The sequence below is a fragment of the Barbus barbus genome (genome assembly GCF_936440315.1).
Source record: "Barbus barbus genome assembly, chromosome: 1".
Taxonomy (NCBI): Eukaryota; Metazoa; Chordata; class Actinopteri; order Cypriniformes; family Cyprinidae; genus Barbus; species Barbus barbus.
Genome location: NC_136729.1, coordinates 14,369,641 through 14,395,406, shown reverse-complemented (window position 1 = coordinate 14,395,406; position 25,766 = coordinate 14,369,641). Strand labels below are relative to the sequence as shown.

Here is a 25,766-nt window from a genome sequence, read left to right as displayed (position 1 = left end):
GACCTGGAGCTGCTCTACGTTCAGTTAGCTGTTCTGTGGTGTGTGAGGTATAAAGGCAGGGCAAAGCTGTCAGCATCAAGGCGCTGAGGCACATTGGTGGTAATTGAGCCCAGACCTTTAACTTGGACACAATCTTCCCTCCCTCTCTTTCTCCAGTCATGGTGCACCATGCAGGGAGGGAAGCCCGATGCAGAGCCCGGGTCACACTTCCGCACCTCCACCAGATCCAGTGCAAGACAGGGGGAGGAAGGAGCTTGATATCTGATCTGGTGTGTGTGTGTGTGTGTGTGTAAAGGTAGTAGTAAGACTAGACTTTGCTGTGCAAACGACCTGAAACCAACAATAAAGCTTTTGCTTTTTTAAAATACAACACTGAATGTCTTTCTTTCTCTGCTATTCTTTCATAATTTTCTCATCAGCGGCACCCAACTGAACTAAACACATCTGGATTTGAGGGGTTAAAAATAGGCCAGACTGCAAGCAGAATCAGCAGAGCGTAGAAGAAACTAACCACATTTGAGCAAGAAACACGGACAGAGTAAAGCAGGGATGGAGTGAGAGCAGGATGCCACCAGCCAGTGGCAGATAATTTTGCCAAATCTGCCTGTCACTGTTACGTACAGTCCATTTCAGAATGGCCTTTGACATTAAATGCTGTTGTTTAGAAACAGCAATGCACTTTTCCTGACGTAAGAACTTCTGAGTCTGATCATTATTTGATCAAGAGCCTTATTTGTGAAATCGCTTTTAAGAAAGCAAAGTTGTTTACTTGATTTTGACATTTGCATGTAGTGAATACTCTACATAAGAGAATAACATGCTATAACTTGCAAACTGTAAAAAAAAAAAAAAACTGTAATTTAATGCTTTAATATAACTGAGGCCGATGCGATATGCATCTCGATGCATAGCCAACAATACAATACATTGAAGATACATATGAAGCAGCTAGCGATGTGATATGATTCACCCCTATTACGATGCAGTGCGATTCGATTTTGATTCGATTCAATTCAACACAATTCGATGCAATGGAAAAAAAAATATGGTCGCTTTTATTTCTTTGGTTCAGACAGACAGCAAATCATAAATTAACTTGTGTATCTTCTGACTTCTAACGCCTCGAGGCCTGTTTCATAAAACAAGTTTACCAAATAGGCCAGGCTTATTTCAGTTAGTCTGACTCACTGTCAAATGATTTGGTTCCATAAAGCAAATTTAACAAAGATCAACCTCAGTCACTGTGGCTACTTATGCTGGAAAGCTAATCTGGTTCAGGGCAGGCAAACTGTCAGGCTAAGCTGAGCTCACTGACCAATAGGAATGCAATGATATTACCACTGACTCTCTCACATACTATCATAGCCATACAGCCTTTCTCTCTGGTTTTATAACAGCTGTACCTTATATAGTTAGAACAGATAGCATTAAAACATTACAATCTAACATTGCTCTTTAAAGCATTAACAATCACTAAACTAAAAGTTCAAATCACTAAATTAAAACTACATTTTAACTGCAATAAGAAACACATTAACTCATATGAGCTTAGTAATTAGGACTGTATTAGCTTACATTTTATTTACCCATTATAATAGTCCCTTTACAGTTACTGCTATCATAAAATGCATATTTGACTCAGAATTATTGTGCGCATGCGCACAGCAGCGCTTGTCCACTAGTGTAAGCTCACTCCTGACAGCAAAATGGATATATTTGCATGACTTTCTAACTTTTACAGATGAAAAACATACTCGTGACATGTCAGCTATGCACTGAGGAAAACAAAACGTCTCAAATGCATTAAACAGCACAGATATATTCGCTGTTTGCCATGGTGGATCGATTAAGGGCTGCTTAAGAATAAGCGTGCACAAATTAGTTAGATTGTGTGAACTCACATTGTCGTTTATAACCGCTTTAGCCCCGATTGATTTGTTAGGTTATTTCAAGTCAGGTTTTGGACTTTAATCCCCGTTTTTCCTCGAGTCTCCATACTGTTGTGATCAGTCATATTCACGCAGCAGCAGCGGTGGTGATGAGAGAACGCGCTTGAGGAACAGTTTTGAGAGGAGAAATCAATCTACATATAAAATTTTGGTCACAGATTATTGGTCACTTTCTAAATAATAAAAGTGCAACGCATCCACTAGTAATTATATATAAATAATTTTTTTTTTTTTACCGATGCAAATATGTTAGAAACGATGCATCGCGATACAAATGACAACTTGTATCCGATGCACACTTTTTAAACCGATGCATCGCATCGTTAACTTTTTTTGCCGATGCACCGAGCGAATCGGGGAATCTTCCCATCCCTAATATCATTATTGAAAACTTAATTCAAATAAAATATCCATCCTGGGTGATCCTGAGTGAGAAAGGAAAGGCTAAGGGAGTTTTAAAGTGGTCTATCTACAAGATATGTGGAGAGTGAAATAATCTTATTATTCAAGAGAAAAGCAGAATTCAGAGAGCCCAGGTACAGACTCTATGTTGAGGCTGGACTGATACAACATCAATCAAGAGCAACGTGGACGTTGGCATATAAACACAGAAAAAGATGGGAGAAAATAAAAAAGATCCTCACCTCTGCCAGTCCGACGTTTTTCTTCTTTATGGCATACTGTAGGCAGTGGCTAAGGGTTCTTGTGAGCAGGAGGTTTGTAGACTTACGGATCATGTCATCAATTTCTGTGGAGCTGAACATGAAAATTCACTTAATTAGAAATAAAGGAAAAGGGAAAGGGAAGTGGTGTGTGGCCAAGTATGGTGACCCATACTCGGAATTTGTGCTCTGCATTTGACCCATCCAAGTGTACACACAGTAGTGAACACACACCCGGAGCAGTGGGCAGCCATTTATGCTGCGGCGCCCGGGGAGCAGTTGGTCGTTCGGTGCCTTGCTCAAGGGTCTCACCTCAGTCGTGGTATTGAAGGTGGAGAGAGCGTTAGTTATTCACTCCCCCACCAACAATCCCTGCCGGACCCGAGACTCGAACCCACGACCTTTGGGTTACAAGTCCAACTCTTTAGAGAAGGATGATTTGCCCTAAGCAAATCCATAACCACATATTCAAGATTGGAGGGAAATATTGTACCAGTAGAGGACTGTGTCCTGCTCCATGCACAAAAATGGATAAGAAAGAATCTGTTATTAGCTGACCTTAAAAATGAGTGAGATGCTCAATGTCCAAGTTGCTTAAAGCCCTTAAATTAAATAAACTACTCTTAGAAAGATTGGGGTCAGCAGTTTTTTTGTATAAATTAATACTTTTATTTTACAAGAATGCATTTAAATTGATTAAAAAGTAACAGTAAAGACATTATTAGTTACAAAAATAGTAAAAATGTCAGTAAAGATAGTTAAAAAGTGTTTTTTCAAATAAACACTGTTCCACTTTTGAACTTTCTATTTATCTAAGAATCCTAAAAAAAAAAAGTATCACCGTTTCCACAAAAATATTAAGTAGAACAACAGGTAATAAAGTTACTTAAGTTTAAAAAAAAAAAAAAAAAAGTTACTTAAACACCAAATTTGCATATTAGAATGGTTTCTAAAGGATCATGTAATGCTGCTAAAAAATTCAGCATTGCCGTCACATGAATAAATTACATTTTAAAATACATTAACACATTAAAAGAGAAGTCATTTTAAATGCTAATAATATTTCACAATATTAGTGGTTTTACTGCATTTATCAAATAAATTAAGCACTTGTAAGATTAAGAGACTCCTTTCCATTACATTAAAAATCTGACCACCTAAACTAAACTACATATAAATATAGATTTTCCATATATGCATTTTGTGGTACTAGTTTCTTTGAACACTTCTAGCAACACTTGTTGCAAATGATTTTCTTTCAGACCCAACATATGGAGAGCAGAATCCCGAGCGAGATGTTTTTGTGGTCCAGATTTACATAAGCATAGTTCTGACTCACAGTGTGTCCTATGTGCTTTAATCCTTAATACTCCACCTCCTCGGAGAGAAAAAAAAGGCACAAAGTGGAACCAAAAAGATGCAGTGAATAAGATGGCGAGGCCTACACACATGAACACTCACAGTCTATGGGCTGGATTTAAAACCACTCTTCAGGGCCCAATAACACCCTCTGGGTTTCAGTAACGCATGTTCCAAAAACCAGAGAACAACCACACACAGATAAACGGTTTAAATCAACATGAGGGAAAAAGGGGGATATCACTTTTCTTTACTCTCCTCTTCTGTTTTATTGAAGACCGATGGGGGTAGGGAGGAGTAAAGGGGGCTAGCGCTCGTTAGTATGGCTGCAGCTGCATCTTCCCCCCACAGAGTGGTTCACAAATAATTAAGAAGAGAGTCAAAAGAAAGAAAGGGACAATATGTCTCAAACGTGTCCGTCAATGTGAGCCAAGGCCCAGGGTGCAATAGATTTCCTGCCTCGATCTGGGCAACAAACGCATTCCTCGCAAATTACTAAATCGTCTCTCATTGTGTTGAGAAAAGCAGAGGGGGAATTTGAAAAACGTTCCTCTCCTCAGCAGGGGGAAAAAACTCTGAGCTCCCTCCGCTGACTTGGCAGGAGGAGAGCCAAACGGAGCAGAGAGATGGAGGACATAAAGAGAGAAAAGGAGGTGCTATCCGATCAAGTTGCTTCCAGACCAATATATAGATTAAAATATTAGCATCTACTGTCCCGCTGCAAACTCTAGGTGACTGAGACATTTTCTGTGTTGGTTTTGTTCAAAATTTGAGCATATGGCATGCTGGGTTACGGTCATCGGTTTACAGATGTTGATTACCATAGCTCTGATTTTGTACATTACAATATGGAAATGTTCCCAGTACAGAACCTCAACTAGGTTAAAAAAGAAAGGCCTGGCTTTAAATCGAGGCATTGGTCTTTTTGTGACGATCTGGAAACTGACAGTGTCTGGATGAATCCAAAGGCCTCTGGCTACTCCTCATCTTAAGAGGGAGGAGGCTACGACACAGAAAGAGAAATTGTAGTCTGATTAAACACAGACGCTTTACTGGCATTTACATTTGATTTATTCATCCATTAAACTCTCGCTTTTTCAGTGAAAATTAGGGTGGGGGTTCGGTCTGATAAACAATGACCTGAGAGGAACAGAGGAGCAGGGAACCAACGGAGACTGAAAATGTCCAATTAACTTCACTGAAAAAAGAAAAACTAAACAGAAGAAGCAAGCAAGACAGATACGGCTCACATCAGTTAGCACAGAACTTATGTTCGTTAGCTATACAACCATCACAAAGAGTAACATTGCAGCTAGCTTCAACTCAAGGGTAACTTCAGGTTAATACGGTAAATGCGCATTCGTAAAGTGGCTCTATGAACGGAGGTCTAAAGTTCGCTGGACATACATTGGGAAGGGGGGAGTCACATACGTCTGGTCTTCAGGCACCTGCACATGGACTTGAGCCCCTTCCTTCCCCGTCTGACCACATCTCATCTCAATATTAGCGGAGGGAGACCACAAAGACTAATTGCCTCCGGTGGACTAGTCTGGGTAGTATGCAGAGCTGTTCCTTTGCTCCTTTGGTGTGTCAGTCATAGGTTTCCGTTTCCAATAGCAACAGAGTTTTTTTTCTTTCTCTACACTCTTCCATATATACCCAGAATCCTGACCCCATCATCCAAGACCTCTGGTTAAACGCCATCTGGCTGTCTCTTGCCCTCTTACTCAATCGCACTTGTGCTAATAGGGATTCATTTTTACAAAAATATCAAATAAGAAAAGATCCAGCGAGTCGAGACATTATTTGACAATATTCTTAAATTAGCTGTGTGTATGGGGGATTTTGGCTTGATCTGGAGCCCCTGGACCCCACACGCCGAGGCACGGACTCTTGCGAGCACAGCCAAAAGGGGTCATATGTTTATTGTTGAATTTTAACTGACATTTGAGCCTGGGGATCAGCCACATTCTAAAAGCCACATAAGGATATGACTGGTGAATGTGAGGAGGCAGTGAGTAGCCAAAGTCTTGGTAGGGATCCCAATGAGCCAACTTCCTCTGCCAACATACATACATACAGTGTTATATTATGGCATGGACACCTTTAAAACACAATACAAATGTAAAATACTAAATGGCTTCTTTTTCTGTACTAATCCCAGAGTTTAAAAGCCAATGTTTGGATTTTACCACTATGCATAGGATAATGTTTAGTGATGACTGGACAAAAAGATTTTTGAAAGAAGCAAATAAATTTCACCAGTGTGAATGCATGCAGATTAAATAATTATACAAAATTAGTAATTAGGGAGATTTAACCAAAGAATTAACTTTGACAAGAAAAGAGAAAATAACACTGTTCTTGGCTGAATAATATTAAACATTTCCAATTATTAACACAAATTGGACCTTTAATAATAAAAAATAAAATATACAGTGTATGTTAGGCCCAATTTTGATTAGGGCTCTGCTTCTCAATTACACTTTAACAGCATCAAATCAGTATTACTAGTGTAGGTTTAATACTAAGGCTGCAGCTATCGATTCTTTTTGTAATCAATTAATCTAGCACTTAATCGATCGATTAATCGAGTAATCGGATAAAAACTTTTTTTGTGTTTTTAAACAACCAAAACAAATAATGCATAACGAAAATGATGTGGCTGTAAAATGATCAAGCATTTGGCTTTTATTTCTCAAAAAAAAAAAAAAATTATTCAAACGTCAACATTTGAACAGTGCATGACTGAGCTGGGCGAACAAAGCTGTCCATACTCCGTTGTGAAGTGCTGAGAGGGAGAAAAAGAGGAAAAGCAATTTAGCTTATTAAAATGCACAACAGGTTTCCCCATACACAAAAGAAATATGTTTGAAATATGTTTTCACAATATATCTGAAATATATTTGCATTGTTGTTCACTTATATTTATCATTTTGAAATATATTCTGAAATATAACTAAAATATATTTATTTGGCCAATTTCGAATATTTGCATATATTCCAAAAAATATATTTCAGATATATTGTGAAAACATATTTCAAATATATTTATTTTGTGTATGGGTCATGCTGTAATCTAGCCCTGAAAGTATATAGTATGTTTCATCGTAAAAGCCATTCACAACTTTTTTGACAGTAAATTATTTCCATTGGTTAGTTGCTTTATACCACAGCTGTTAAATAATGTACGTTTATCATGTAAGGGATAAACCATGACGGCCAGTGCAATTCTATGAAAATATACCACACCTCCACGGCACGTCGTGACCGCATCATACATCACAACGTCGTGCGGTATATTTTCATTAAATTGCACTGGCCGTTGTGGTTTATCCCTTACATAATTAACGTACATTATTTAACAGCCTTCCTCTCGACTAGCAATCACATTGATTTAACGCTACATTGAATTTATTACCTGGTCTCGGGTCGGGTGACGGTCCTCCGGTCTTTGAGCAGAGTGGATGCTTTCTGTAGCATGGACGACGTGCTGTTGTGGTATGCTAGCTCGATCTTGCAATATACACACACCACGGCGTTCTCTTTACTTTTCAATTTGAAATGATCCCAAACCTTGGACATTTTCTGTCGTTTTCTCTTGTTTGAGTCTTCTCTTTGCTCATTGTTACCGCTCCCATCTTCCATTTTGCTGCCCGCGCTCTCAAATCAAAACACCTCTAACGACTTGCGTCTCCTTCCGCTTTTTGGGTGACGTAAGCGCGTTGTGTCATACAAAAAATAATAATTGCGAAAGAACGTGATGTGAGCTTTAAAATTATTTAAAAGAGGCTTCGAGGCAGAGGAATTTGTCTCGATAATTTTTTGTAATCGAGTTACTCGAGGAATCGTTGCAGCCCTATTTAATACATTTAATAATTATCGATTGGAGACATGAAAACAATTCATTTCTTACTACTATTTTTCTGCTTGTATATATCCATTTCACATAAACTTAGATTTAAGTTACATTCAAACATTTGGCAGATGTGTGTAGATGTGTGATGTTGCACAAAATAAAAATAAATGTTCTGCTTCTTTCAGACGCAAGCTTTAACACAACAAATTAGGCTGTCCTAAGAAAAAAATAGAATAATACAAATCAACAAAACAACAATATGAAAATAATACTCATATAATTAATAGTTTCAAATGTTTTTAGCATAGCTTTTCCCTTAAATCATCATGCAGATGGGATTGGGCTACTCCGCAGGCAAAATACTTTGACACCTCTGATATAAACCAAGCAGTTACCCTCAACGTCCAGAGCAGCAACACTCGCTACAGGATCTGGACAGTTTAGAAGAATTTAGCATGCACAGACTCTGTCAGACAGGAAAAAGGTATTATTGCTCATTTAAAGTCATTCTTGCAGTGATTGCAGAATGTATCTCCAAAAACAATACTTGTACAGCACAGGTAGTCTTTGGATAGGGCAATCATTGCTTGAAATTAAGCCAACGAGCCTTTTCAGTCTTTTCTACTGTTATCTTTTCTATGTCACTTTGGTCAGTCTTCTGGCTGTTTTAAATGTGCTATATAAATAAAGTAAACTTCAAACTTATCATGGGCATCATCTATCTGACCACTCTACAGGCGACACTGTTAAGAGTGTCTGGCTGGCTAGACAGTGTTTCAGACACTAATCACTAATGATGATGATAATGGAGTAGTAATTTGGTAGGATGCAGGTTTCTACGTGTTCTCTGTCCTGAATCATGTTCCCTCATTTCCTCAGTAAACCTCTAAACTGCAACACACACCCAAAAACTACACAAACATACACACAAGGATTAGGATACCCAACTGGGACATCCGCTTCTTAGGTAATCAGACCTTACGAGGAGGCTCAAAGACAGAGCCAGAGACAGAGAACATCAAACGATAACAATCGGGAGGACTCGTCTTAGTGCATGGCTCAATCAGGGGGCGGCAGACGGAAATGCCAACGATAGTTCTACAGACAGTGACCTTTAGCCTCAACCCCTTGACCTACTGTTCCGTTTAGGAGAAGGGGTGAGATATCAGATCACAACACAACGTGACTGGGGTTAAGGGGTGTTTGGGAGATTTTAATACAAAAGGTTGAAGGTTTGGTCCTAAACAGAGGTGAGTACGGTACTTATTTTGAGGAAATTCATCTTTAAAACTATATTATTTTAAGGTGCACTATTGAAAAACATATTGGATAACAATACATGTCCAAATTAAACATGTCTAGGCTATAGAAATAACTATATAAGCATAGTAGGGGTGAACCTGAATAGTCGACGATTCGATGCTTCGATAGGAGGAGCCTGATTTGACTCCCAATCTCCCAGTCGAATATTCGCGGGGTTTTATGATCATGCCATTTTGGAAATACGGGGGTGCTCAAATCTTTGATTTCACATAAAACTACCAGTTTTCTCCCAATAAGTTAATATACTGCCTATTAAAATAATTCTGTAAATAAGAAGCTGAAAAGAAAGAAGCTTCAAATAAATATTTACCACCCCTATAGATTTAAGTTTCACTTTCCATAATCAGTGACCGACAGAGGAGCATTTTGGCGGCAGGGATTTAAATCTTTAGCAAGACTCAAATTGACAAAGGCAGAGTGAAAGACTGGATTTTTTTTCAGGACATTTCAGCTGGTTTATATGTCGTGTATATATTTTTTATCTCGTATATGATGCATTTGGTTGAGTTGCCCTGCAGTAAAGCGCTTCATTGAGGTACGGTGACTATCTCTTCAGCGCACGCAGCGTGATCAGGACAAACAACAATGAATGCAGAATATTAATAACTATGACTGGGACTGTCATATACATAACATTATAATGAGAACACTATTATAATAAAATGCTGTGAAGTTTTAGAGTTTAGCTGCCATGTTTCTACACGTTGTTGACACGTCCACAAAAGGAGTTCATTCAGAGCCGCGCAGACACGTTCATGACACGTGCATTCGGGGTATTTTGTGTAGATGGCCTATAAGTCGTAATATTAACGTTATGTTGTATAAATAACAAAGCAGTGAAGTGAGTGAAGTGAAGTGACATTCCGCCAAGTATGGTGACCCATACTCGGAATTCGTGCTCTGCATTTAACCCATCCAAAGTGCACACACACAGCAGTGAACACACACACACCGTGAACACACACCCGGAGCAGTGGGCAGCGCCCGGGGAGCAGTTGGGGGTTCGGTGCCTTGCTCAAGGGCACCTCAGTCGTGGTATTGAGGGTGGAGAGAGCGCTGGACATTCACTCCCCCCACCTACAATCCCTGCCGGCCGGAGACTCGAACCCGCAACCTTTGGATCACGAGTCCAACTCTCTAACCATTAGGCCACGACTTCCCCAGCGTATTCTATAGGCTATGAGATAAATGATGAGTTAAATCCCATTGATTAAAAACCTGCTATCAAATATTACATTCTACTGGTCATCTTCAGCCCGCGCAGCTCAAAACAGAAATGCAGATCATTAATAACTACTGTCATATACATTAAAAAAAAAGTGAATTCTTAGGGTTTCGCTGACGTTTCATGCTATCTTTTAATCAAAACATAAAACATTATTTACCCCGTTTGTATCTGCGAGTCGTCCGTCACACATTTTGCCTGTGTGTTAACGGCAGTAATTATGACTGTGCCTGACTTGACTCTTGGTAATGTATTTTGCCCCGCCCCCAAACATATGATTCGACTATCAGTCGAATATCGGCAAGATTAGAAAATTCCGATTCGACTATGAAAATCCTTAGTCGGGGACACCCCTAAAGCGTAGATACCAATTGACAAAAATGTTCCCTTTATTCTAAGTGAGGTCCAGTTACGTCCTGTAAACATTAGGGGTGGGAATCGCAAGGTACCTCACAATACGATATAATCACGATACATGGCTCACAATAACGGTAATATCACGATATAGCGATTCTGCAATAATCAATATATTCCTAGGAAATCCTATAATGATACATCACAATATCTGTCTAAACAAAACAAAGTGAAAGGTTAAGTGCAAGTTTTCTTTCTTTATTCAAGTCCAAACTGTTAGAAAACAGCAAAAAAAAAATTCTGTAAGTCAATTTTAACATGTTGAGTAGGCTATTAATCATTTTATTCTTGGACTTATTAAAAGCTTATACTTTTCTTTTTCTCAGTGTGTAAACAAACACATGTAAGTGCTTATCAAACAGGAAAAAAAAAAATAGATAGATAGATATAAACCTGGTACATTTCAAAATTTACCTGGAGTGCTTTCTCAACCTTTCTACTCCTCTCATCATAAAAACGGAGCACACACACTGCACACTTCTGCTCCGCATTGTGGCTCTGACCAGGTTTTGTATCGTCCTCAATGCCATAGGTGCAGATTTATGTTTCTGCCAGTCTGTGCCCACTGTCCACACTGCATAACGTGCACTTGTAATATCTGAGACAGAGGGAGAGCATCCAGTTGTGTTCACATAAAACTGGACGCACCGGCGGCGCTCTCTTTCACTCATAAAGTGATGGAAATCCACCTGCGATCCGAGCGGAGAGGTTATGCTACTCATTAACTGAATATGCGTTCTGCAATAATAACGTAATCGGTGCCTATGGTCCACGCTGATAGCTGTTCTGGGGCAGTTTTTTAGTTTTCATCTCCATAAACACACACACACATAGCGGTAAAGCTAATACAGTGGCTGGAAATCTGTTTATCCTTCGGTTACTCGTGCTTCCCCATCTTCCTAGAGAACATGGTTCATGGAACTTGCTCAGAGTCAGAGCGCTTTTGGAAAGAAGCTGGAAATAGCATGGCCGCAATTTCCATGCATTTTTAGATGCTGTGAACAGGGAAATCTATTTAGAGCACCAAACTATATTAACTAAAATATCGATATTTGGACCCAGATATCATTCTCGTATCGCATGGAGAGATCGCGATATATCGCCATATCGATCTATTGTCCCACCCCTAGTAAACATGCGCTACAGTTCAAGCATTTGGGGTCAAGTATGTTGTTTTTTTTTATGTTTTTGAATATAAAATAACTGGTCTCTATTTGAATACATTTTAAAATTTCTGAGATGGAAAATTAGACATTTTTAGCAGTCTTTTTTCATTAATAGAAAGTTCAAAATCTCATCATTTATTTGTAACAGAAGTCTTTGGTAACAAATATTTTACATATCTGATCAAATATCAAAATATCTGATCAATTAAATTTGTCCTTGCTGAATAGAAGTATTATTTTCTTTAAAAAAAAAGGAAGGAAAAAAACTTGTAGTGCAATTGTGGATTGTCAGATAGATTTTGATTGTTTTTGTCATAATTATGGACTTTGTTATTATTGGAGTTATTTTTACAATATAATGGTAATATGTATTGTTCTTATTGTGAACAGGCCTTAGCCGATAAATGAATAACTAGATTATAGTGGTGAAACTACATTTCTCCAAGTCTGCTCCCTAAATACAGTCTGGATTTAAATTTAAATTTCGATTAGACGAGCAAGTCACTAAAAAGTTCATACGCAGGGCATCCTAAGTATGAGCAACAAGAATAGCAATATACTTGCCTTCTTAAATTAAGTTCACTCTCTGACGTTATATAACAGGTTGCTAAACAGGTCTTTAGTCATTTACTGGGAAATCCAAAAGTGCTTTTTTTCCACAACTGTTTGTTTTGTACATTTGTGAAATGGACTTTTCTTCTGAGAAATATCATAAAGGGAGATCATACCGAAGCGCCATTTCACAGAGCCGTTTATTATGTCCAACAGTCTGCAGACTGGGAATTCAGGGTAGGCCACACTAAACAGCTCGGCGCATCTGGCAACCTCATCAGTAATTCTAAGAACTCATAAACTGACCAGAGATCAGTCAACACTGGGAGAAATTCCTTGAAATAACACTCACTAGCACCAAGCATGCAATTAATTAGGAAAACACACAGAAACTGTTTGGTACCGTTGGAACTTCCTCTCTGAAGTTCAGCGGCTACTCTAGGGGATAGGCAAAGACAATGGGGCAGGTTTAGTGACTTCATTACAAAAGAATGAAGGGTAAAAAAATAAAGAATAAAAAAAACCCTGCTGTTCAAAAATAGGTATGTAAGCTGGCATCCAGGCAGCATGATTTGCTAATGAGAACATTTGGATGGAAGGATTATATACGCAGGTGTGAAACAGTTTAAAGTGTGTTTGCACGCTCTTACCTAAGGTGCAAGTCCTCAGAATATTTCAGGCAGGCGTAGATGAATTCTTTGAGTTGCGAGTATACTTTAGGCACAAATTCAGAAAATGGCAGCTTCTTCGGAAAAGGCATCTGTTTAGAATAATTACAAGAGTACGTAAATAAATACAGTATATTACAGCACATCACAGAGCAGGTGTTCTAAAGGGTTTAAAATCAGAAATGTGAATCTTTTTTTTGGTGTGGGACTACTTTTCTAGTTGGACAATTCTGGTTCTGGAGTGCATTTTAACAGATGCCTTGACATGTGTACTTCTATTGTAAGTGCTTTAAATGCAATCAAATTTTTTGCTCAAAATGAAAAATATATTGACAATATATTTTGTAATAAATGTAATAAATGCTGTTGCTAGAACACACTGGGAGATTTCCTTTATAAAGAAAACACAAAGACAGCTTAATTACATGAAAAAGAACAGCTGCAAGTATCACCAAGAAAGGTAGCATCCTTGATTACTATAACAGTATTGGGCAGTAGTTCTTGTTGACGTCAATGGGAGAATTCAAATGTATGGCTTAGCTCAAGTATTTCAGGGGATGCGCATGTTAGTAATCAACTTCTTGGACAGCAGGAGGATATTTGTGTCTTTGAGGAGACCAGAGGGTGTGTAACTGAGGGAATCTGTGAGAAAATCTGTGGGATAAAAGCTCTCTTATGTGCCTAATGTTCACCTTGTCGAGCTCTGGATCCTGGAAAGGGAATTGGCCTGCTATTCGCTGGTACTCTTCAGGGGACGCCACAGGAATGGGGCTATAGTTGTCCTGATCCAAGATTTGCCTGAATAAACAGAATAAGTGTGAGGGGAAAAAGACCTGACTTCACAGATGAACTGATCATAAACCTGAGGGCAAGAGCAGGATATTAAAGAAGACTAAATCTAAAAACCATTTATTGGACTCATGAGCAGTGTGTCTGTGTTTGTGTAACTCAGTCACAATCTCCTTGAATGCCTTTTCCCACAGTAATGACATTCTGAGCCATTCAAAGAGTCCAAAGCATCATTCTTTTATGGAGTGAATCAAGTGTCTCTGACAGGCAAAGAAAAACGACTCCAGCAAGGTTACAACAACCTTTCCATGTAATCTGCTCTTAAGATTCAGCCGAACAAATCGTAATCATCTCCCTCCAAGGAGCTTTAACACATTTTTTTTTCCACAACCAATTGACATTTTTTGGATTAAATGCTTTTTAAAGGGATCCCGGCACAAAAAAGAAGAAAATATTTGTGCTTCAAGCAATATGATTTAGTCTCATGGGGATAATTTGATCAGTGATTTTAGATGGCTTGGCCTGACCAAATTTCCCTGTCCTTCAACTGTCCTGCAATCCACAACCTCCGCAAATATAAATCTCTGAGTACTACATTCAGGCAATTTCCTTAAATGGTAGTTTGATATAGGGCATTAAAAATTGATATTTCATAAAAAAATGGATGTTTGGTTACCAAGTATTGAATTGAAGAACAGAACAAATGACATACAGTAAACACAATCTGATTTAAGCTGATTTGGACATAACCCTATTAGTGTAATTCCTTCGGTATGGATTTCTCAAGGGTCATAAGGTGATAACCAAATCATCATTATCCTTACTCAAATGAGGGATAGAGATGAAGAAATCAGAGAAAAGGGAGAGAGAAAGAGAAGGCAGAAAGCACCTGAAAGACTGATTCCACTTTTTCAGCAGGATCTCTCCATACTGATCCCTCATCTCCAGCAACATATCAAACAACTGGTTTACTGGAAAACCATAACCCTGCAGGGGGAGAGAGGTGAAGAGAGGGGTGGATAATATCCATTTCAGTTAAAAACAGGAAGCAAATGAATGCAACTCTGAGCAGAAAACAGGATGAAATTGTGTTTATACATTTACACTTGATATTACGATTAATTATATGAAAATAAAACAAACAACATACTAGTGCTGTCAATTCGATTAATCTCGATATACATCATATATTTGTGTGTATTGAGTATATTTACATGTATATATAAATAATATACACAAACATGTATATATTCAAGAAATATGTAATATTTCTATTTACATATAATAAAAACCATATATAAATTTAAATATATACATGTAAATATTTCTTATAAATATACATGTATGTGTATTTCTATATACACATGTAAATATACACAGTACACACATATTATGTAAACACAAACTTTTATTTTAGATGCGATTAATCGATGTGACAGCACTATAACATTTGCAATGTCTATTCAAAGCTCGTCTGTCACAATATTTTTAAATGATATTCCCTTTTTTCCGAAAATATTATGGTATGTGATTATTTATAACCACGTGAAGTAATCAACATTTAATTTGATAAATCTTATCTAGTGACACCCGAAGTTCTGTTATCATTAGGTACTACCACACTCACCTGCAGTGTGTCTGCAAACAGCACAATAAGATTCTTCAGATCTAATATCAGGTCTGGATCAGTGCAATAAGACTATGTAGACACAAGTGAGAGAGAGTGATGGGTTACAGCAGAAGCAGAGGAAGAACAGCACAAGGATTTAGATTACCTGACAAAAATGCAAGAAAAAGATTGCTTTTCAAAAGAGCTGTTCAATTGTAGTTCTAAAACCCAGAAGAGGATTAGGGATCTCTCTGAAATTTAAGAATATGCTTTTAGAATAGTGTTTTTAATGTAATAGTAAGGTCTACTTTTTTGTCATGGTTGTGTTATTGTGATGTTTTTATAAACTTTGTGTGTTTGTGAGGTCTGATGCTGCATAAATTGCCCTGTAAAGGGACAAATAAAGATATTACTATTACTACAGTTTGCTAGCTACATAAGGACAACAAATACCACAAAGATGTGCATTTACTTACTCTGGCAACCGCTGCAGTCCTTTTGCAGGAACTTACTACTTGTATTTTTAAAATCACACAATGGTTTAAACTTGTAAACATGTAAGGTACATCTGTGCATAATTTACACTATTGTTAAAAATGTAGTATCAATTTTTCTTTTTGAAATATTACTTTTATTCAGCAAGGATGCATTAAAATTTATCAAAAGTGACTAAGACTTATTTATATTTCAAATTTTTGAACTTTCCATTTGTTAAAGAATCATAAAAAACGGTATTTCTGAAGGAACATGCAACAATGGCTTCTGAAAATTCAGCTTTGCCATCTCATGAATAAATTACATTTTGAAATAATGAAAGCAAAAACAAAAATAAATATTTTACAAAATTACTGTTTTTAATGTAATTTTGAACAAATAAATGCAGGCTGCAGAGCATACAGAAACATTTAAAAATCTTACCAACCACAAACTTTTAGTGTATGTTGTAAATATAACAAAATACAACATTATAGAAATTTCAAGTAATTGTAACCACACACCTTATTGTACTAGAAAACCACAATCCTAAAAAACAATCAGAAACTCCAGAGGGAAGCCATTAACCCTTCCAGGCTGGCCATAAAAATGATGTCTTGATTGAACAGCTCAGCTTGCTTAGTGTATGTTAGGCGTGTAGTGTGCAGACATACTGAATGTGTACGCAAGGCTGCAATGGTCTTTGAAAGGGCCAGCTCCCACAATTCTTCCACATAAGCCCTGTTTACCAGGCCCTGTGTGGTGTGCAAGATGTGGTCCTCCACTACAAAAAAACTGCAGGATATATACAGGGAAATACAGGAACAAATGAAAGAATGTTGGAAAGGGTATGAAAGAGAAACAGTAAGTACATTAAAACATCACAGGAAAACATATCATAAAGCTATGTCAATAATATCCCAAATGGGCACAACTAGGCTTTCCAGCACACAAAAGCATCAGAGTCATTGAACATCCCAGCAACATTCCCAAAAAAATCCCAGAGATCCCACTGTGCAAGTGCCCTAAGCCTTTTTTGTGCCACTTAGGATGTTTGTAAAAGCTTCCATTCCAGACAACAGCCTTTTCGATATTCCCCTTCAGACGCTCGGAATAACACCAATCTGCCAATCCAGATCCCCAGAACCATAAATTCTAAAGCTAAGAGTGTTTTTCGGCAGCACTGGGATGGAGAATCAGGAAGGGCCAGAGGAAAGGGAGCGTTTGGCTAAAGGGAGGGTCTGAACGCCAAGCCAAAAAAGGCTTCAGCTGTTTTAATTCTCTTCTAAATTAAAAATGAACGTAGTAACCATGTATAATTGTTTTTTAGTTAATTTGGCCATTCAAAACAAAAAGTGCACTGAACTTACCCGACAATTTGATTGAAGTAGCTCCTGTAACCCTCTAACGTTTCATGCTGGAGACCACAGGAAAGAGAAAGAAGAGTTTATGAACATCAGTTAACTGAGCAGTCTACTATTACATCTCTTTTTAAGGTTTTTATTATTTATGGAATAAACTAAATTACGACCTCAAAATATTTGTAAATTTTTGTCAGAATTAATTATTTCTTTGAAAGAATGTTACCTCTATTACCTCAACAAGAAGTCATATGACTGAACAAATAACAACATACCTGTACAATGACAATCTGCAAATATCTCCAATGCTTTAACATACGCTACCAATCAAAAATTAGGGGCTTTAAAAGATCTAAATATTATTGAAAGAAATCTTATATTCATTAAGGATGCACTAATTTGATCAAAAATAAAACAGTAATATTGTGAAATATTGTTACAACCTAAAATACATTTTTCTGTTTTAATTCATTGTAAAATGTATTTTTTTATTCTCAATGTTGAAAACAGTTGTGCCACTTAATATACTGATGGAAACCGTTTGAAATAGAAAACATCTGTAACACTGTAAATTGTCTTTAATATCCCTTTTGATTAATTTAATTTACATTTACATTTATTCATTTAGCTGACGCTTTTATCCAAAGCGACTTACAATTGCTATATATGTCAGAGGTCGCACGCCTCTGGAGCAACTAGGGGTTAAGTGTTTTGCTCAGGGACACATTGGTGTCTCACAGTGGATTCGAACCCGGGTCTCTCACACCAAAGGCATGTGTCTTATCCACTGCGCCATCAAATTTTTTTACTAACCTCAAACTATTGAATGGTACTGTAGACCTTAAGTATTTTGCAATGGCATTAAACGCACAGCAATTAAAAAAACAGAAACTAGAAAGAAATTTGGAAAATATGTATAATTCAGCCCTGCTATAAGGAAAACTTAAGTGTTCAACAACTGAGCTATATTTGAACTGGAACGATGTTTCCACATCCTTTTCCAATCGTTGTTCAAGCCAATGAAAACTATATATGAACACCTCTACACTAAAAAAATCTAAATATTAATTTTCAGGCCCTAAATTGGGGGGGTGGTGGTGGTGATGGCGCAGTGGATAAGACACATGCCTTAGGTGTGAGAGACCCGGGTTTGAATCCACTGTGAGACACCAATGTGTCCCTGAGCAAGACACTTAACCCCTAGTTGCTCCAGAGGCGTGCGACCTCTGACATATATAGCAATTGTAAGTCGCTTTGGATAAAAGCGTCAGCTAAATGAATAAATGTAAATGTAAATTAGCTATACATGTCAAGTTTTTTTGTATGCATCCATTTTCAAATAAGCAGAAACTTGTACGTTATGTAATGATAACGGCTTACCTCACAGTTCCTGAGAGTTTATTTGAGGTGATGTTAGTGATTGGGGGTGATGCAGTGAATATGATTGAAGGGTGTAAAACAGACAGTCAGACAAAGCATGTGCTCAGGCTGAATGATAGCGTACCATGTTAGAGTGAGGCTGCAGCACTAGTCGGGCCTGTTTCCGCCGCTGCTTCCTGTAGTAGTTCTCAAACGTTTCCCGGGCACCCTGGGGGAAGCAGACACACATTCTAAACACCTGAGTGAGAATAAGGCTGTTTACTAACAGGCATGACTCTCATTTTGTGTGAACAGCTCTGTGACCACTGAGTACTAGTCATTTTATATTTTGCTTACAGAGGCCGTGCTAAACTTCAAATAAGAGCATATCAGGTACTTTCTCTCTCCTAATCTCATAGTACGATTCAGAATACAGCACAGTAGAGGCTTGTGGTCTAAAAACAAAAGCCCACATTCACCGCTTAAAGACTTGATCCTTCTCCCAGAAACCCAGAGTGCAGTTCCTGTCCGCCTAACACAGACTGCTATCAAAGTCTATTCGGGCATGACACCAACAAATGTACACACGTCCCTGTCAGAACAGAGTGCAGAAACACCACAGTAACGCACAGAGCAACAGAGATAAAAACAGAAAACAGCAGCACGGTGGGATTTATCGCTACTTCCAGTCAAGGGCCTCTGAATTTATCTAGCCAGAGCGGGTGACTGTACCTCTTCTACAAAGATAATAAAACAGGACAAGACTTGACCACACAGAACTATTTTGTAAATAACAAAAGTGAGATATAAGCTCTGTGTTATATATATGTTAATAAATATTGTAAATCGCTTAGCATTGTATGCCATTTTACAGTAAAAAAACTGGCAAATTAGTTTTCTTGCAAGTATATGCCATTTCGTCATACCAGATAAATTTTTACAGTAAATTTCTGGCAACCACAGCTGCCAGTTTTTTACTAAATATTTTATAGGATATTTTTACTTATTTTTAATAGCGCATTTTTAATTAAATTGAACTCATTTTACAATTTTTTTTAAATCTTTTTAATGTATTTTAATAGAATTTTCTGTATTGAATAAAATGAGTATTCATAGTAGACAACTTTTAGTTTGTCTAACATTTTGAATGACTTTTTGCACTGATTGTCTGTGGGAGTGTCGACAGTTCTTGAGCACACAGAACGAGCAGTACGAAACGCATGGGAGCGAGGGGAGATTTTCCACTAGTTAATCGATCGCGGATGGTTTCATTATCTCAGGCAGATAAAAAAAAAAAAAAAATTAAAGTGTAAGAGGATAATAGTAGTAATAAAAACAAAAGTGTCACCAAATATACTTGGGCGGACGTTAATATACCTGAGCAGCCTGTGTGTGAGAAGACCTGGATTAAATCAATGCAGGTTTTGCAGGACATTGGTAAACTTATGATGACTTAAATGCTGTCTATGAAGGAAGCACACTAGGTTTTTGAATAGAGTTGTAGTCTACAACCTTGTCATTTAGCTGATGCTACAGCGAATTACAGCATACTTATTATGCAAGAATCTTCAGTAAGGGCACAACAGTAATACGGAGTCCCTCAAGGACTTAAACCAGTAATTATTTGGTTACAAAGCCCAAATAGTTAACCCAGACCACCCAAATGTAAATGATGTGTGGGGAAGAATAAGGTTTGAGAAATAAGAATTGAAGGAGAAAAAAGTAGGCACAGAAATGGAAAAGCATTATATAAATTTGAATGACTTCAGAACAACCTTAAACCTTTAATAACAGCAGGGATCGAACAGATATCCTGCTTTGACCACAGAGGCCTTCAGAGCACAATGAAAGACAGAAGGTGAAACAATTCAGTGAAGAACATAAGAAGAAAGTCTAAAAAAGAAAGTAACTCGCTCAACACCAAATGCTACATTTTCTCTTTCACAAAAAGTGCTGGGAAGTCTGATTCATTTTAGCCAGTGGGTTAATTCATCAAATTTATTAAAAAAAAATTGGATTCAATGATTCATAACCACTCAACTTTGAAGCTGCAACTTGTCAAACTGTAAGCTGCCCATAATTTAAAGTAGCTTCCCCAAAACTGAACAGTCCACAGTGGGGCAAAATGTCTCCTACACAATATACGGTCATTGACGACACAGACTCTTTGGAGCAGGATGTGTATTACCTCAGAATCCTTAAAACGGAAGGAAAAAAGTATGTTTTAGAAGGATGCCATGTTCTGTGTGAAGGGAATTTAACCGAGTGTGTCCAGCCTGTTGGCTATGCAAACTCTTCTGCGGTTACTAGGACTGAGAAGAGCAGGTCTACCAACTGCAGTCTAAACCCAGTTAATCGTGTCCAAACGCTCCATCTCTTATAGATGTTCCTTAACCTAAACAGTCAAAATCAAAGGAGGACAATGCCAACATCAACGATCGAAGAAAGTTGCGCACTAAAGTTCAGCTGAACTTCCCTCCACAAAGGTCTGGTGCCTCTGATCTCCAGAGCTCCACTAATAAAGACAGTGACGGATACAGCGGTGTTGGCCAGCTGAATTTTGGGTGTGGTTCTCTGGGTCGGAGAGGTAGGATGGAGGTCTGAACTGTGGTTCTCCATCTCCTGCAGTTTCCCACTGTAGCTGGCCCATCACACCCAGCCTGTGTTTACACTGATCAGAACACAGACCAGAACTGTCAGAGAACTGACATATTGTTCAGACCTTAAGTTCCGTCAGGAGTAAAGAGGAGGAGTTTGAGCTGGAAGAGGGTACAGGAGAGTAAGAGAGAAAGTAATAGAGCAGAATTAATCTATCTCAGATGTTCTTGTCCAGAAAATGGACTCATGTGCTGCTTTAAAGACGTTGATCAAGAAATGGATTCTTGTGCAAAATCCTACTAAATCAACCACCAATACATTCTAATCAAAAGTCCAAAATGGACTAAATGCGTGATGACGAATTCAAACAAATAACAAAAACAGTGAGCAAACAGAGGTGACTGTGACCCCTTGAGATCTCCATCAGCCTCTAATCTCTGACACAGTAGCGCCATTAAATCTCAGTGGCTGCACTTGAGGTCAGACTGGTTTAAAAGGAAAAAGCCATTTCAGTTTGGCTGTTTTCTGGCAATGCAAAAACAACAAGAATTTATGGTAAGTGCAAGACCTTGAGGCATAGAGGTCACACTTTCAACAACTCATGCTTCCTCTTTTCTCTGTTTTCTATTCTATTGCAGTCTGCTGTTCTCTTTTAATTCCACCACTCCAGAGGGATAATGTTTTTCCTCTGTCCGTTTGAACTTTATTATCTGCAGATTCATAAAAATGTCAATTGTTTTACGGCAGTGTGAAGAAATTGAAGACAATGTGTTTTAAGTTTAAGTTTTTCAAGCCAAACTTGACCAAAGAACAGGCTGTACCCTCTGGCTCTCTGACCTCTTCCTTGTCCTGTTCTCTTTCTCCATCCTTATTCTTTCCATCCCTCGGCTTGACTTTCCAACGAGAGTTCAACTTCCACAGCCAATCCACAGCAGCTCAACACTTATAGTTCCAGGCCTCACAGGCCTATTCTGTCTCACACACATACACACAAGCACAAAAAAAAGGCAAGGAAGACCATGGCCGGGTCACAACCCTCTGGCATGAAGGGAACCCAGGTGTACCCCCTCAGCGACTCCTGCCGATTCCCAGCTCGGGCCATCTGGAGTGCAGCCAGCTCAGAAGTCAGAGCAGACCTAAAAAAAAGGGCCATTGTACATGTACAGCACCAAGGTCATGAACAATTTCTATATTTGACTCATTTCCCTCCCTTCCATAAGTGTCTCTCTGCCCCTCTCACTCTTTACAGTAGCAAGTAGTCGTGTTTACATAAAGTTTGTTTAAATTACCAGGAGCGATGTCACACTAAGGCCGATCGCCATATAAACATACAACAGCCTCAACAACTTCCTTCCTGTGGGGGCGTTCAGGACAGTGGATATACAGTGAATGGGAAGTATCTGCCATATGTGCATTCAAACACTGGCATTTAAGAGTGTGTGCTCACCGTTAAACAAAAAAGCCCTTCAGGGACATATAAAGTGCAATTCTGATTGTTTTTGTATAAGTAAGCAGTGTGATTTCCCAGGGTCTGAGGTGACTCAAGGGTCGCCAGGGAAAGGAAACAAAAACTTAAAAAAAAAAAAAAAAGACATTGACTCGCTTATCGGGGCTCTCTGCTCATTTGTTTGCTTTCTTTCCTATAACCTCAAAACAGTGTTTGTGTGTGTCCCTTCTATGACTCCCTGGTCACTTTCAAACAACTCTTGTCCTTTACTTTTCCTCCCTTTCCTTTGCGTCCTCAGAAGGCTCCTAGACCTGGTCTCCAGAACTGGTAAAAAAAAAAAAAGCAAGACGTGAACTCCAGCATGCCATTCTAACCAGCTTCCATTACAAAGACTATTGTAGTAATGACAGTTTGTCTGCTCACACTTGAAATTTACAGGCCAGAGGGTCATAAAAGTGACATTCCACCAACTAGAGTCTTCATGAGGAGCTGTCAGCACGTACACTCCGAAAGTAAACACGTGCGCATTCACATTAAAAAAAAAAAAAAAAAACACCCACCCAACCACGTAGACCTACACCCAATTACTGGTCGTATTTTGAAGCATACTACAAAAGCAAACAGTTTAAAGACTCTTGACTCCATAGATGCGTGTCTAGCAAGTTAATAGGTAATAAATTAACAGTGATGCATTTAAAAAGTGTTTTTCAGTACTCGTGGCTGTCAAATGCAATATTTGTTTGTGCAGGAAACATTCCAGGGTACTTTTGGGTGGAGAACATGCTGGTAAACTATGGAGCAGTTTCCACTGGCAAATTTCAGCTAAGTCATCAACAAACAACTTTGCAGCTTTGATATAAAATCACAAGCTAGCATGGATTAACAGATGTATTTGTCATAAAGAGAAATTAATCAATTATGGGCTGCATGATTTGGACCAAAAAAAACTCAAAGCGATTATTTTGTCAAATACTGCAATTTTGTAATTAGAAATACGATGTGAAAAACATCTAACATCCAGATAAAGGCCATTTAAAAAAACTAAGATGTAAAAAATCACAAAGAAATAAATGTCCAGCGAGAACTAAAGTGTATGTGATCCTTTTGACTTCAAATTAAGTTGTTTTGGCCATGGCGATTAATATTTTTTACTTAATCATGCAACCTTACCATTAAAACAAAAAGATTTACAGATACATTACCATTCAAAAGTTTGGAGTCAATAAGATTATATTTTTTTAATGTCTCTTTTTTTAATGCTCACCAAGGTTGCACGCACTTGATCAAAATATAGTAAAATATTACTGTTTTCTAATATATATATATATATATATATATATATATATATATATATATATATATATATATATATATATATATATATATATATATATATATATATATATATATATACACACACATACATACACACATATATATACACACACATATATATATATATATATATATATATATACAAACACATATATATATACATACACATATATATACACATACACATACATACTTTTTTTATTAATATTTAATTAATGCTTAATATTTTTGTGGAAAACTTACATTTATTTTGAATGATTTCATAAATACAAAGTTTAAAAGAGCAACAAACAATAGAAATATATTTTTTAACAATATAAAGTCTTTACTGTCACTTTTGATCAATTTAATGCATCCTTGCTGAATTCAAGTATTATGTATTAAAACATTACTGACCCCAAACTTGAATGGTAATGTAAAAGTCCCATTAACACAACACACATTTTAAAACTTCTCATACACAATAAAAATACACATTTGTTCCCACAAACTCGCATTTTCTGAAAACACACCAGACATTTTCTCTCGGAGAACCACACATTGCAACAAGGGGCTTTAGGGAACAAAGTGCAGGTTATATGTGTTATATGTGTAAGCGTGAGGGCCAACACAGAGATCATATTCTGAAAAATAATTCAGACGACTCAAACCTGAAATAAAACAGATCACAAACAAGACATACTCACCAATACAGTGTAGATGTGTAAACAGCGATACACAGGAGAGAAGTCCACCAGGTCATGTGCACCAGGAATCTGCAATACAGTACGAGTCAATGAGAGACACGTCACCTATATGGATAAGCAGCACTAAAGCAGGAATTTTAAAATGTTATTTTTAACTAGAATCTATTTTGAATTCAAAGGTCATTAAAATTAATGCCGTGTAATAGCTTTTCAGGTTTTCTTTCTCTTTACATCCCTTTGACCTGAGCCACCCTTGACCTTAACGGTAAGGAAAGAGTCTTTTCTAAAAGTAAGCCAAACAAATGGACAACTAAACAATGCCAGCTTTGATCTGGTGCCCGCAAAATGGGAATCAGGGACATACAAACCCAACTATGTTGTGGCACCACCAACAATAACCCAGAGAGAATGTGGAAAAAACTATTCAGTCTTGATGCACCACTGGGACAGCGCTGGAAATGTCTGTCCGGTTCAGGGACGGCATGTTCACATTAACATGCTCCCCTAGAAACAGTTTACAGACAGGACAAAGGGGCGCAAGGGGACATCGTTCAGGTGGCATGGGGTCATTAAACGGGCAACGATCTGCATCTCTGGATACAACCCGTTTCTCAGGAAGCCCCAGAGATTCGAGCAGATTAAAGGCTGGCACAAGCAGGAGCCAGAAGAGGAAAACATGATGACGCACAGGCTGATTGAAGCTTGGAGGGAAGGGAAGGGGGAAAGGTCAAACGAGAGGGCAAAAAGCATTAACCTTACCAGGGTCACTTAAAGGTAAGTTTTTCACTTTTTTTGTGAAACAGATTTCAAAATGGTTTAACGATGTTGCAACATCATGCAATTGGGTAAGAGATGGCAACTTTAGTCAACAAATTACATCTATTTAGCAGCTTTTTCTCAGCTACAAAATTGTCCACTTAACATAATGCAA

General features: G+C 37.9%; 1 protein-coding gene across 2 annotated transcripts in view; it reads right to left on the bottom strand.

Moving 5' to 3' along the window:
* LOC306871985 (exocyst complex component 6B-like) overlaps positions 1-25,766 on the bottom strand; it is a 114,522-nt gene that overhangs the window by 51,355 nt on the left and 37,401 nt on the right. Inside the window, exons 8-16 of one of the 2 annotated variants that reach the window (XM_079420291.1) lie at positions 24,836-24,904; positions 18,915-18,998; positions 17,420-17,466; positions 16,724-16,844; positions 15,594-15,665; positions 14,856-14,953; positions 13,870-13,975; positions 13,160-13,269; positions 2,594-2,705 (exon numbers count right to left, since the gene is read on the bottom strand). In XM_079420291.1, coding sequence (XP_079276417.1) covers positions 2,594-2,705; positions 13,160-13,269; positions 13,870-13,975; positions 14,856-14,953; positions 15,594-15,665; positions 16,724-16,844; positions 17,420-17,466; positions 18,915-18,998; positions 24,836-24,904 — 819 coding nt within the window. The remainder of the gene's footprint in view (positions 1-2,593; positions 2,706-13,159; positions 13,270-13,869; positions 13,976-14,855; positions 14,954-15,593; positions 15,666-16,723; positions 16,845-17,419; positions 17,467-18,914; positions 18,999-24,835; positions 24,905-25,766) is intronic. The other variant, XM_079420292.1, reaches the window with a different exon arrangement.